This window comes from Cornus florida, unplaced genomic scaffold (assembly GCF_030987335.1).
Source record: "Cornus florida cultivar Cherokee Brave unplaced genomic scaffold, ASM3098733v1 CherokeeBrave_3.0.0_Hap2_Chr08, whole genome shotgun sequence".
Lineage (NCBI taxonomy): Eukaryota > Viridiplantae > Streptophyta > Magnoliopsida > Cornales > Cornaceae > Cornus > Cornus florida.
Genome location: NW_026775578.1, coordinates 56,284,889 through 56,300,608, shown reverse-complemented (window position 1 = coordinate 56,300,608; position 15,720 = coordinate 56,284,889). Strand labels below are relative to the sequence as shown.

At 33.0% G+C, this 15,720-nt stretch overlaps 1 protein-coding gene across 1 annotated transcript; it reads left to right on the top strand.

The window, feature by feature from the left end:
* The first annotated feature begins 11,831 nt into the window (after positions 1–11,831).
* Positions 11,832–13,017, top strand: LOC132270309 (uncharacterized). The gene is made up of 2 exons (XM_059771492.1): positions 11,832–12,935; positions 13,003–13,017. The coding sequence occupies exons 1-2, from the start codon at positions 11,832–11,834 to the stop codon at positions 13,015–13,017; spliced, it is 1,119 nt and encodes a 372-aa protein (XP_059627475.1).
* Positions 13,018–15,720: the final 2,703 nt, after the last annotated feature.

Here is a 15,720-nt window from a genome sequence, read left to right as displayed (position 1 = left end):
GTTGTTAAAAGGGAATGAAAAGAACAGAATGGAGAAAAGTCTGCTAAAAATTCCCTTAAAAAATCCCATACTGTTTTTTTTTTTTTTCCCCGGTTATGGTCTTTTTGTGCTTATAGAAGAATATGAGAACTCCATAAGCAAAAACTGAGAGACCAGGTAAGGAGCTAAGAAATTCTAATATCATTTTATTGTGAAACACTGGAATTTTCTTTGCTTCAATCTTACTGTCTTCTTATTCTGTTTGAGAAATTTCTTTGCTGTCTTTCTTCAGCCTTGATAATGGATATAATAAGGGAAAAAAATGGGTTAATTCCACCTAAACCCCTGACCTTTGATCATATCCCACTTACACGCTCTGATCTTTTGATTTACATAGCAAATTGACCCCTGCCGTTAAACATCTGACCATGTCTGCTGATGTCAGCCTAAAAAAATTGGTAAAAGGTCAATTGTGCCCTTCTAATACGTAAAATGACATATTTAACGTTATTGACAATGTAGAATTGCAAAACTAGCCTTCATTTATTAACTCAAAATTACCACATCTTCAACCATCAACTTTTTCTCTATCTTCTCTGCAAATGTTTGATCTTGGTGTTCTTCATTCTGTGTTCTCGACAAAAGTTTATATAGGTCTTCTCTATTTTGACATTTTCAATTAAATTTTTTCTTTTTTCCAATTAAGTGGGTTTTATTTATTTGTCACTCTCAATGAAACTCTATTTGCACTGCTACTTGGTCTATCTATTTGTTCGCTCGCAATGTAAGAATCCAACATCATCCATTTACAAGACTGATGAAGATCGCATCGTTAAAATAGAAGATAGGTATATATATATATCAGCTTCTCTCTTCTGTTCTGTGTCAGCTTTTTTTTTTTTTTCTACTGATCTACATTCTCCATGTCCCTGAGCTTTGAATTTGAGTTTCAAAATCTCATTTTACTAAATAATAAATAAATAAAAAGGGAGACGCAAAACTCCTTTTCATTATCTATTTTGGGAAAAGAATAAGAGTTTCAAGATTCAAATATGAAATTTGTGGCCTTCCAATGAAACTAGAAACAGAGTTGATATACCAAAAAAAAAAAAGGAAGGAAGAAGAAGAAGAAGAAGAAGAAGAAGAAGAAGAAAGAGCAAAAACAAGATGTATTAGCAACTATTTGTTGGTTTGAACTTTGAACATTATGAATGAGGGAGAAATCTATGACAAATGAAAAACAGTTGAAAAAGACAGACATTTTGATTTAAAATGTCAAAATAAAGAAGACCAAAAAGAAAAATTTGTTGAGGAGAATTTGGAAGAAATGAAACCAAAACCAAATAAGTGCTCACTGTGCTCTGTAAATGCTTATATGAATTCATTGTGGGTTTATTTATGGGTTTGATTGAGGTCTACTCTTTGGTTCATCTTTGTTGTCCCTGTTTGATTAAAAACAACTATTCACATTGTGTTAGTAAAAGAAAAGACGGGCAAAACTATAAAATCACACAATTCTGTTAGTAAAATAGATGGTCGTCACATACAAGGGGTGTAGGTGGAATATTGAAATCTAGAGGGTGTATAAGCAGGATATGGTCAAAGATCAGGGGGAGTAGATGGAATTCATCCAAAAAAAAATTTAAAAGAGGGCATAATACTCTTTATCTGGCCAGGGATGCTGGTTTGTGTTTAGTATGTTTATTCACTGGTGACTAATATCTGTAAGATTATTTATTTAATTGTGGCCCACATAATTTGGACATGTGGCATATTATTTAGTGGTTAAATAAAATAGATATCAGGTTAATATTATATTATTTGGTCAACTTATAAGTTACCTTTTTGGTAATTACTTATTGGAGAAGTGTTTTCCTTTCTTATTCCTTACTTTGATGGAAAGTGGAATTAGGTTACTAAAAGGAAAACTGGTACTCTCTCTGCCTTTATAGAATTGCATATACTCTATCAATTATGTATAATCAATGATACAACACGTAAAAGTTTTATGTGTGCAAAAGGCCAAGAGAGATAAATCGGTTTCCACGTTTTGACTATTGCAGTTTAGCACGTTGTTCGTTCCGTGAAAAGGATCTCGATGTTGGACTTGATCTCTACGATATTTGCAATCACAGATCGAGGTATTTATGTCTAACTATATTTTTTTATGCATTATAGATATGTGAGAATAATGAAGTTTTAAGATTATGGGATTCATGTTTATTTGTGATTAATGGCTTAACACGAATTAATTATATTTTATATGTGGTATCAGAGCTGTTATTTAGGAACTCATTATTTTCCTTTAAAATCGCATAAATAAAAGTAAAATTAAATTATTGTATAATATATATGTATGTATCCGAATGTACTGATGTAGTTGATTCCTTTAATAAAGCTTTGTCCACCATTGATTGACTGATATGCTTTTACATCTTTTATGTAAATTATTGTAAAGGAATTTAGTTTTGATTAGTGCCTTAATTTCGGTACATGATATGAATTGAAAAATGTTTGTTTTGTTTGTTACTTTTTTAATGAAGCCAATCTCTATATCAATTACAGTTTAATGATTACACAGATTATATTTTATTAATTATTTGAAAATTTAATAAATTATTGATTACACAAAATACGTATATTTATTTATTTTATTAAAAATTTAAAATTTTAAAATAATGTGTTAGTTTAGAAATTTAATTTAACTTTAATGGACATGCAAATAATAAATAATTATTTTGTACCCATACATACACGATGGAGAATCAATTTTAAATTGATTCAATTATGATCTTCAAGTCTGAAAATAAAAATAATATATTTTATTATGTATATAAAGTAAAAAGATATTTTTATTGAATTTTTGAACTATTAAATTTCTGGAATCGAATCTATATATTTAAACTTGGATCGGTCAGCATGAGTATGTGTGTGTAATGTTAAATGGATAATTTAATGATGAATATGTCACTAGATAATTTAATATTCATATTATGTTAGGGTTAGTAGCTACCAAAGTGGCCTAACTATGATGATTGATGAATATTAATTATAATAGTAAACATAATTAATGATGAATTAATCACTGTCTAATTTAATATTCATATTATGTGAAAATTGGTAACTACCAAAGTGGTCCAATCATAATGATTGATGAATATTAATTTTTGTACTAGACATAATTAATCATAAATTTGTTACTAGCTAATTTAATATTTATATTATGTAAAGGTTGGTAGCTACCAAAGTGGCCCAACCATAATGGTTGTTGAATATTAATTTTAGTGGTAGATATAATTGCAATATTTCATTAATTATGATGCTTATGATTTTTTGTGATATTCATGAATAATGAGTTTATTTAATTATAAGAAATAATTCTCCAAAAGAAATTGATTTTCAAGTGATTAAATGAAAATTAAGGGATTGCATGTATTTTTTAATTAGGTAGATATAAGATATCCAAAGATAACTTATCTATTTAATTAAATAATGTATCACCAATGAAGGTATACATATAAATACAAATAAGTATCATTATTAGTATTTTATTGTTGCCACCCAAAGGGGTACTATAGTTATACATTGTATTTATATTTTAAGTTATTTATACGTGTTATTAACTTAAAGTATTATTGTTGTGAGCATTTTATCTTATTATGTTTTTCTTATTACGTTCCTTAATTCACATGCTACATCTGTTCTGCTTTTCAATAGGACTAACTTCTCATAATGAAATAAATAAGTTAAGTTCAAAATTTAGGAAAAATCAAACAGATTAAGCATTATGGCTATGCGAATAATTGTTCCCCATAGTAATAGTGATAAGGAATATTTAACTAAAAGAATGTTTTCATATTGTAGATAAATTTCTAAAACAAAAATTATTGATTGATATCACTACTATACATTTTTTTATTGGTACTCGTACTATATATGAACATAATTATGAGAATACTAATGTTGCTGCAAAATTAAGAACCTTAGGAATGATTGTGGATGAGAATTTTCTTATTCACTTTATTCTCAATTTCTTATCTACTCAGTATGGGTCATTTCGAATTAACACAATTAAAATAAGTGGAAAGTGAATGAATTGACCATTATGTTAATTTAGGAGGAGACAAGGTTTAAGCAGCAAGGTAATCATTATGTCCATCTGATGACTCAAGTAGCTAAAAAGAAATTTGGAAATAAACCTGAAAAGGCATTAAGAGAGCAACACCCAAAATTAAAAGATTTAGGTCAATCTACTAAAAGAAATGAATGTAATAATAAAAAAGTGTCATTAATGTATTGAATACTTTTAGAAAGATTACATGAAATATAAAGAATGATTCGAAAAAGAATGGTAAGTTTTTGGCTTTTATCTATTTCGAATTACTTATTGAAATTCTTTCTAATACATGATAGGTTGAGTTAAGTACTAATGTTTATATTTCTAATAGATACAAGAATATCTTATGGCCTAAATCACAAATTCAAATAAGAATTTCTAATTTATGATAATTGGGAAAAAGTTTTGTTGAAACCATTGTGACATTATGTTTAATGTTAGACAGTGGATTTTATTTAAATTATTTTAAACTTTTTATGTTTATTCAATTTCCTATAATTTGATTTTATTTCAAAACTTTATGTTAATGATTTTTCATTTAAATTTGATAATGATGTTTATTCAAGAAATTTTAATTTGTGAGTTATAGTATTATTGTTGATGATTTCTGTAAATTCAAAATTGATAGTTTAATTATTAAAAACATTTTGATCTTGCATCATAATGTTAGAATTAAGCGTAACTCAATTAATAGAAAAATTTATCTTTCTTGTACCATAAAAGACTAAGTTAATATCTAGTGAAAGGTTAGGAAATTAGTAAAGGATATGATTCTTCTGAATCTAAACTTTACTGATTTTGGTGTGTGTGTAGATTTTATTAAGGATAAACAAACCAAACACACAAAAAAATGAGCCATAATAAGTATAGGGCTTCTTGAAATTATTCGTACGGTCATTTGTAGACCTTCTGATGTTCCATCTTTTGGTGGAGAAAAATATTTTATTACCTTTATAGTTAATTTTTCACACTATGGATATATCTATTTGTTGAATGAAAAATCTCAAGCAGTGGGTACTCTTGAAGTATACATAAATGAGGTTGAAAAATAACTAGATAGAAAAGTGAAAATCATAAGGTCATATAGAGGTGGTGAATATTATGGAAAGTATGATGAAACGGGTTAATACTCTAACCGTTTGCTAAACTCCTTGCAATATATGGCATTTATGCTCAATACACTTTGCTATACATGCCACAGCAGAAGCGTGTAGTTGTAAGGCGTAATTGTACTCTTATGGAATTGGTTAGGAGTATGTTAAGTAATTCCTCGCTACCCATAATGTTATGGATGTTAAGTAATCTAAAGGGTACACGTTTTACTATCTTAAACATAGTACAATAATTATTAAAACTGGTAATGTCAGATTCATTGAGAATGGTGAAGTCAGTGGGAGTAATAAAAAATAAGAATGTGATCATTTAAGAAGTTAGGGTACAAATTTCTTTACACATAACTTCTAAAGAAATAATTATTCGTTCAGTTGTTGAACTGTATAACAACGAAGAATAATTGAATGATCAACAACTCTATAATGAGATTGTCACCAATGAATAGATTGTAGGAGAATCATAAGGAATAACATTAAGACGATCTCAAAGAGAAAGGAGATCTGCTATTTCGGATGACTGTGTGATATATTTGCAAGAATTTGATTTTGATATATAGTGAGATATATACGGATCCGGTTACATATGCATAAGCCATTAACAATAATGATTTTACTAAATGGATTAGTGCCATGAATGAAGAGATTATAAAGAAACCTTCTCTCCAGTATCTAAGAAGGAATCTTTTAAAATATCATGGCATTAATAGCTTATTATGATTTAGAGTTATATCAAATGGATGTGAATACAACTTTTATAAATGGGAGTTTAGAAGAGGAAGTTAATATATGAAACTAGAAGGTTAGTGGAAGCTTCTTAACAAGAAGTTAATATATGAGATTGTCACATTAGAGGGTAAAGAATATATGGTCTATAAACTTAAGATGTCAATATATGACTTAAACAAGCTTCTTAACAATGGTATTTTAAGTTCAATGATACCACTATTTCTTTTGGTTTTAAGAAAAACACTGTTGATTAGTATATATACTAGAAGGTTAGTGGAAGTAAGTTTATATTTCTGATTCTATATATTGATAATATTTTATTTGTTAGTAGTAATCTTAGTTAATTATATGAAACTAAAAGTTATCTCTAAAAACTTTGAAATGAAAGATATGGATGAGCCATCCTACGTGATAAGAATAAAAATATTTCATGATAGATCATATTTATTTTTTAGGATTGGCTTAGAAAGTATATATTGAAAGAGTTCTAGAAAGATTTGGTATGTAACATTATTCAACCGGTATTATTCCATACATAAAAGGGGATAAATTCAGCCTAATACAGTCCAAAAGAATGAGTTAGCTAGAAGGTAAAGAAATGAAAAATATTCCTTATGCATATATTGTAGAGTTTGATGTATATACAAGTTGGTATGTGATAAAAGATTATATGCTCACACTTAGGAAGACATTTTTTAATTGGTTCTTTGTTTCTTTTGGCTGAAAGAATAATATTATGAAAAAGTATAAAATAATTTTGTATTACTTTGTCTATTATGAATTTTTAATTTGTAGCATGCTTTGAGGCTACAATTTCTGGTTGCAAAATTTATTTCAGGATTTGGAGTTATGGGTACCATTTTCAGATTACTGAAAATTTATGCTGCAATTGTTGACCTTTTTGTATAAAAAATGATAGGTATTCTAAAGTTGAAATACTTTATCATTAAAGAAGATGTTTAGAAATAACAAATATCTATTGAATATATAAGCACATAGCTTATGATTGCAATCCATTAACGAATGGACTACCACCCAAGACATTTATGAAACATGTTAAAAGAATGGGTTTCGAATGTAGTCAATGATAATTATTTTTTAATTGTGGATTGCTTAACAGTGCTTATATATATTTGACATTTTGCGCTAATTAAATATATTTATGATATTTCCTATTAATTAATGTACATGTACATATTGCTTTAATAAATGGTAATAGGAATAGTTTTGGAAAAGACATTATTGTTAGATCATTATTGATATTTCTCATTTATAGACTATGTTAAATAGGTTACTAGTGTTGTGGTACATGGAAGGGACTGTGTCATTTAAAGATATATAACTGCCATGACTCGCATTAATAGTTTATTTACTATGGTATTTATGATGGCCAACTTAATAAGTCAATTTAATTTATGGTGCACACTAATGACTATTTTACTAAACCACTACAAAAGTTATTATATGTGCCAAGTGAGAGAATGTAAGATTATTTATTTAATTGTGACCCACATAATTTGGACATGTGGCATATTATTTGGTGGTTAAATAAAATAGATATCAGATTAATATTATATTATTTGGTCAACTTATAAATTACCTTTTTAGTAATTATTTATTGGAGAAGTGTTTTCCTTTCTTATTCCTTACTTTGATGGAAAGTGAATTAGGTTACTAAAAAGAAAACTGGTCATCTCTCTGCTTTTATAAAAGTGCATATACTCTATCAATTATGTATAATTAATGATACAACATGTAAAAGTTTTAAGTGTGCAAAAAACCAAGAGAGAGAAATCGGTTTCCACGTTTTGACTATTGCAGTTTAGCACGTTGTTTGTTCTGCAGAAGGATCTCGATGTTGAACTTGATCTCTACGATATTTGCAATTACAGATCGAAGGTATTTATATCTAACTATATTTATTTATGCATTATAGATATGTGAGAATAATGAAATTTTAAGATTATATGATTCATGTTTATTTGTGATTAATGGCTTAACACGAATTAATTATAGTTTACAATATCTTGATATATTTCTCTGGAGGCACTTAGGACTAGGGATGTCAATTTGCCCCACCCTGTTTAAATCAGTTTTGGGGGCTCCGTTATGGGATTTGGTCAGGGATATGGTTGAGGGAAGAAAACCCGTGCCAATTCGGGGCGAGGGTGGAGGAAGGTCACCCATCCTGGCCTCGCCCCACCCTGTTTAGTCTACTAATTCACTATTTTATCCTTATATATATATATATATATATATATATATATATATATATATATATATATATGATGTTGTGCTTTAAGAAATTAAGAGTAATATTATTTTTTACCAACCAAATAATGAAAAAAAAAAAAAATGAAAGAAAGAAAAAGAAAGAATGATACAAATAAGGTTAACAAAGAGGAGAAAACAAAGAAACATAAATATGCAAGAGTTTGGAAACCTTTGAACTAAATATAAGCATAAATATCTGATTGTTTAATATAAAAATTTTATATAAAACAATAACTTTTAAGTAATTATATAATGACAATCATATTATTGAAAACTATTAAACAACTCAGAGTTTCACTTCAACCTAGCTTTTCAGAGTTTCACTTCAACCTAGCTTTCTTTCTAAAACTTTTTTAAAATACCCAAGTAAAAGACTTATGAAAAAAAAAAAAAAAAAATTACGGCGTGTCCTTGCCGTGTTGAATATTTAAAACAAAAAAAAAATAAATAAATAAATAAATTACGGCGTGTCCTTGCCGTGTTGAAAAAGAAAAAAAGAAAAAAAAAAAAAAAAAAAAAGGAGAGTTTCATACTTGTTTTTTAGCATATCTGTGTTGGATAAGGATTCTTTGCCCTTTTAATTAAAAAAGTCCTAGTTTAGAAGTTTTACTTTTTAGCCATTCTAGACCTAAAACCCCTCAGTCCCTCGGGACCACCAACCACCGTTGCCTTTGCCTGTTATCAACCTCACGGACCATCGGCTTACGTCGTCTTCTTTACTTATGTCGTTAGTCGTTCTAGACACAAGACCCCTAAAGCCCTCACACAGTCAGTCCCTCACGACGATCAACCACAGTCACCTTCGCCGCCGTCAACCTCACCGACCGCGACTTCTTCTTCTTCTTCTTCTTCAGCGCAAGAGTAAAAAGTTTTCATGCATTTAGTAGATCTACCTATTTTTCTTATAAAAATTTAATTTAATGGACTTATCTTTCGGTGTCATTCAATTGAAATTTGTATTGATCCTTGAGTTTAATTTTTTGGATTCTGTTTTGTGAAGTGTGGTATTTAGTGAAATTTTAGCCTTTTCTGCTCATTTTTAATGTGTTTTTTTTTTTTTTCTTTTTCTTTTAAACTTTTCTATTTTTAGCGATTTATGTAAGACCCGTGAAAAATACATATATATATATTTATATCATATATTTATTTACTTAATATAATTTAATGGTTATCTCTGTTTTAATTTAAATGGGTGATTGTGATAAAGTTTGTTAAATAATTTAAATTTAAAAAAAAAAAAAACTAATTTATCTCACCAGACTCCTTATATCTCTATAACTCTCTAATACGTTTTATTTATATATATAAAAAAAGATATATTAGCACGATAACGGGAGAAGAAGGGACCAGAGAGGGTGATTTGACGTCGTGTTTTCCTGCAGTAGCCGGGGGAAAGGAACGGTAATCGGGAAGTCGCGTAGAAAGGAAGAATTATTTATACCAGGCAAGTTAATCTTGCATTGTATTTTTATATATATTTGAAACTTGATTATGATAAATCTTAAAAAAATCTAATTTGTGTGTTTTAAATAAATTGTAGAAATATTATTCTTAAAGTTAGGATTATACTAGTACAACTGTGCACTTGCTTTCTTAAATTATTAGGTTCCAATAAAAGAAATTATTTGTTCTAAATAATTAAATTAAGTTTGATCGTAGAACTCAAAAATCAAGGATTTAGTTAGGATGGTTTAGTCTAGGCATGTTATTATTGGTAAGTTGAATTTAAAGTTTTACATAATGCAATGTACAGTTTCCATTCAAAGGATTTCAATGATTATTATAGATGGGTTCCTGTTATGATCTATTGGTATATATGTGATATAATATATGTGGCATATATGGTTGAAGAACTAAGGAGATTTGTGGAAGCATATCATGGAATTTAGAAGCCTGAACCTGCTCTGTTAACTTTGTTGGAGTACTGTGAAGGTGCAAATATATATATATATATATATATATATGAATATTTATGTACGTATATATGTATGTTAGACCTCTTATATAAGTAATTTTATTTAGAATGACTCCAGTAACTTCTTGTGGGCCTGCTAGTGGGTTAGATTAGATGTAACTATAGATTTCCATAATTAATTGCTAATAGCATATTGGGAATCATATTCGGATGATGGTGATGTAGTGGGTTTGTGTAACCACTCGCAGTCAAGGGACAAGTGAATGAGAGAGAGAGACCCATATGCGTTTTTAACTGGGTTTCCATGTCACTTTCTAAATATGTTATTTTGGGTTCACTGTTGTGTCCATAGAGATTCAATATTATTTTTAATTATTTTCTTTTAAGTGATCTTGATTTAATTAAATTAGGAAAGAAAAATAGTGATCATATTTCAAAATTACAGGAAATTCTATATTACTCTGTGTAAGCATATTGAAATCAATTGTGATGAAATCTTGTTTTTTAGATACTGTTTAGATAATTTAACCAAATTAAAACTTGGAAAAAAAAACAATTAATGGAGAGTACGGAAAAATTATTAAAGGTTTGACTCAAAAATGTTACAGGGATTTATATATAATATTAGAGCATGTCCAGAATTTCTGTACTCCCACTAGTTGGGTCTTTAGGGTTTTGTTTTAAATTAAAAGTGTGTTCGGGAGTATTGCTTATTAATTTAAATTATTAATTAATAATGTCTATCATAATTCACCATAGTTAATAATGATGAGTTTGGATTAGTCGGAGGGCAGTCAGGGACCGACCCTATGATGACTCATGGGTATGGTCAGGGACCTACCTATTTGGGAGTGCACTACCCTTTTGTTAATGGCCATGGGTCTAATGAGCCCTTATTGTGTGGACGTGATCAGGGATCATCTGGGAAGTAGACGTACAATCCAGCCACACGTGTGTTTTTGGTAGTCAGGGACTATACGATTCACACCATTTTATTGGACGGGAGCCCGGGGCTCATGTGAGATATGCCGATTTATTAAAAATAAAAGATGGTTATTTATTAAGTTTATAATTAACTGGGTTATACACATTTGAATAATGAACTTATTTGAGTTGCTTATATATACAGGAATATAAGGTAAGGTTAATTTGCTGAACGATGATTGTGTTTAGCATTTATTGCTGAGCTTGTGAGCTCACCCCATTATCACATTTCAGGTACACGTTGAGTAGGAACGTGATGGGATTACATGATGGTGATGGATTTTGGCTTGTTTGTCGCATTCTTTGGTTTAGTTCAATTTTCGCATTGTAATAAGAATGACGATATTTTTTTTGAGAGTTAGTTCATTTTGTCCAGTTATCATGGATTATTTTTGACAAGATTGTTTGATATTATGGTTGTATCGATTTAATAAATTAGAGGGTGGTTTTCATCCACTTCTTTATTTAATTATTTTTATTGTAAAGTTGTGGTTATGTAAGGAAAGTCATGTCAAATCTTAATACGAGATAAGAGTTCATGTATTTAGGATTTTGGGGCGTGACAGTTTGGTATCAGAGCCTAGGTTAAGAATTACCTGGCTAAGAAAAGTGGTAGTAAGAATAGGAGCATATACTTATACGAATTATTGCTCTCTTACCATGCTCCAGTTTAAGTATAAATTACTTGTGAGACTTATCATTGACATTCTTTACTGAAAATAGGATGTCAGGAGCCGGAAGAGGCAGAGGACGACCTGCTAGAGGCAGAGGTCAGGGAGGTGTTGGTCGTGGTGGTGTTAACCATGACGATGTTCAGTTGGAGGATGCACCTCATGTGCCGAATCCTATGATTGGATTTATCAGAGATATCCGCAAATTGGGGGCTGTTGAATTTGCTAGAGCTACCGATCCACTTGATGCTGAGAAGTGGATTGAAGATATGGAAAAGTATTTTGAGATGATGGACTGCACTGAGGTGCAGAAAAGGAAGATTGATGCATTTCTTTTATCTGGTGAGGCGCGCCAGTGGTGGCAGTCAGAGACCAGGATGGTTGTGGACATTACAACTATGACCTGGGATGATTTTAAAACTCGGTTCAATGACAAATACTTTCCACAATCAGTGAAGGAGAAGAAGGCAGCAGAGTTCACGCAGCTGGAACAGAATAATGAGATGTCAGTTAGTGAGTACGAGAGGAAGTTTACAGAGCTATCCCGATTCGCTCCTCACATTGTTGCGAATGAGTTACACAAGGTTAGAAAGTTTGAGAGAGGATTAGTCTCTTATGTGAAGAAGTTTGTGGTGGGTCATCGTTTTGACACATATGCTAGAGTGGTGGAATGTGCTATGGCAGTAGAGGAGAATAATAACATTGCCTTTCAGAAACAGAAGGAGCGTAGGGCAGAACAGAAAGGTAAGGGGGCTAGCAGCACTCAACAGAATCAGAGTAGCTCTCAACAGAATCAGAGGGGTCAGCAGCAGCAGACACAGAGAAACTGGCAGGGTCAGTCTTGGCAGAGAGGTAAACAAGATTGGCGAGCAGGGAAACGGCAGAGAGTTGGTGAAGGTGAGCAATCCACAGCTTTAGTACCAGCCACACCTCATGATGCACAGCCATATCAGTTCAGCGGGCATTGCTACAATTGTCGTGAGCAAGGACATTTGGCTCGTAATTGTCCCAAGCCTCACAAGAATAACCAGCAGAAAGGTCAGGCACCACAGCAACAAGGAGGTGCAAGGGTTTATGCAGTTGTTCCAGATGGGAGACAGGATCGTGCACCACCAGCAGTGGAAGGTACACTTACTATTTATGGCAGTATAGCTAGAGTACTGTTTGATTCAGGTTCTTCATATTCTTTTATTGCACTATCATTTGTGAATACACTGGGATTAGAACCTGGACATATAAGTAATGCCTTATCTATTACAACTCCACTCGGGAGCGCGACGACACTTGATAGAATATGTCGTGCTTGCCCTGTTACAATTGGGGAGTTGGAGTATCCTATTGATTTAATAGTATTACGTATGAGAGAATTTGATGCTATACTGGGTATGGATTGGTTGGCTAGATATCATGCTCAGTTGAACTGCCATGAGAGGATTATTGTATTCTCAGTTCCGGGACAGTTTCCTTCTCGATATAAGTGTGGGGAGTTTGAGGGCACCATGACTATGGGATTTCTGGCCCACATCGAGGTAGTTGAGCAATGCGTGACTATAGAGCAGTTGCCTACAGTGTCAGAGTATGCAGATGTGTTTCGGGATATTCCGGGTTTGCCTCCTAGGAGGGCAGTGGATTTCTGCATCGACCTCACTCCTGGTATTTCACCTATCTCTAGGGCACCTTACAGAATGGCGCCAATTGAATTGAGTGAGTTGAAGAAGCAGACTCAAGAGTTGCAAGATCAAGGGTTTATTCGACCTAGCACATCACCGTGGGGAGCACCTGTTCTTTTTGTCAAGAAGAAGGATGGGTCACTCCGCTTATGTGTTGACTACCGTGCGCTGAATAAGGTCACTATTAAGAACAAGTACCCATTGCCACGCATCGATGATTTGTTTGATCAACTCAGAGGGGCGCAGTTGTTCTCTAAGATTGACTTGAGGACTGGGTACCATCAGCTGAGGATTAGGGATGAGGATATTCCTAAGACTGCCTTTAGGACTCGTTATGGCCTCTATGAGTTTTTAGTCATGCCTTTTGGGCTGACTAACGCTCCGGCAGCTTTTATGGATTTGATGAACCGAGTGTTTCGACCTTACTTGGATCAGTTTGTTGTGGTATTTGTTGATGACATTCTGATATATTCCAAGACTAAGGAGGAACATGAGAGACACTTGAGCATTACACTTCAGACTTTGCGTGAGCATCAGCTCTATGCTAAGTTTGAGAAGTGTGACTTTTGGCAAGAGCAGATTCAGTTTTTGGGGCACGTGATCTCTAAGGATGGAGTTTCAGTAGATTCTGCCAAGGTGGAGGCTGTGATGAGTTGGAAACGGCCTACTACTGTCACTGAGATTCGTAGCTTCTTAGGACTGGCAGGATACTACAGGCGTTTCATTGAAGGTTTCTCCAAGATTGCTGCACCATTGACTCGTTTGACTCGGAAGGATGTGAAGTTTGTTTGGGATCACCGCTGTGAGCAGGCATTTGAGGAGCTGAAGACGAGATTGACTTCGGCACCAGTTCTTACCATTCCTGTTAGTGGTGAGAGATTTGTGATTTACACAGATGCATCACATCAGGGTCTTGGCTGTGTTTTGATGCAAGATGACAAGGTGGTAGCGTATGCCTCTAGGCAGCTTAAGCCACATGAGCAGAATTACCCTACACATGATCTGGAATTGGCAGCAGTGATTCTTGCATTGAAGGTGTGGAGGCATTACTTGTATGGCGAGGAATTTGAGTTATTCTCTGATCACAAGAGCCTCAAATACCTCTACACTCAGAAGGAGTTGAATATGAGGCAACGGAGGTGGATGGAGAAGATGAAGGATTTTGATATGACCCTTCAGTATCATCCTGGAAAGGCTAATGTGGTAGCGGATGCCTTGAGTCGAAAACCGAGAGGATTAGTTGCCTTTATGATGATTCAGGAGTGGATGATGTTAGAGGCATTGGCAGAGTTTTCTATAATGCCGAGTTTTCAGAGTACAGGGGCTCTTCTTTGTAGTTTGACTGTACAACCTACTTTGATCAGCCGGATCATTCATTCTCAGACTCAGGATGACAGGTTACAGACCAAAGCAGTTGAGGTTGTTAATGATGAAGGTAATGTTGACTGGACATATGGAGCTGATGGTGGTATGAGATTTCGAGGTAGGCTATGTGTTCCAGACTTAGCAGACCTCAAGAGAGAGATTTTAGAGGAGGCACATCACTCTAGGTACACAGTGCACCCAGGTGGCACTAAGATGTATCATGATCTTAAGAGGCAGTTCTGGTGGGAAGGCATGAAACGTGATGTGGCAGAGTTTGTATCTAGATGTCTCACTTGTCAGCGAGTGAAAGCTGAGCACCAGAGACCAGCAGGACTATTACAGCCTTTGCCTGTGCCTGAGTGGAAATGGGAGCATGTGACGATGGATTTTGTAGTGGGGTTACCGAGGTCGATACATAACCATGATACAGTATGGGTGATAGTGGACCGATTGACTAAATCAGCTCATTTTCTACCCATTCGAGCTACTGATACTGTAAAGGAATTGTGTAAGATCTACATTAGAGACATAGTTAAGCTTCATGGAGTGCCGGTGTCTATTGTCTCAGATCGTGATCCTCGTTTTTCATCTCGATTTTGGAGTAGTTTCCAAGCAGCTTTTGGTACTCCTTTGAGTTTGAGTACTGCTTTTCATCCTCAGACCGATGGCCAGTCTGAGAGGGTCATTCAGGTGTTGGAGGATATGCTTCGTGCTTGTGTGCTAGATTTTCGGGGCAGTTGGGAGGATCACATACCATTGGTTGAGTTCGCTTATAATAATAGCTATCAGGCTAGTATCGGCATGGCACCATATGAGGCACTTTATGGTAGACCTTGTCGTTCACCTGTATGTTGGGCTGAGGTTGGTGATGGTAGTTTTTTGGGGCCAGAGTTGGTGCAAGAGACTA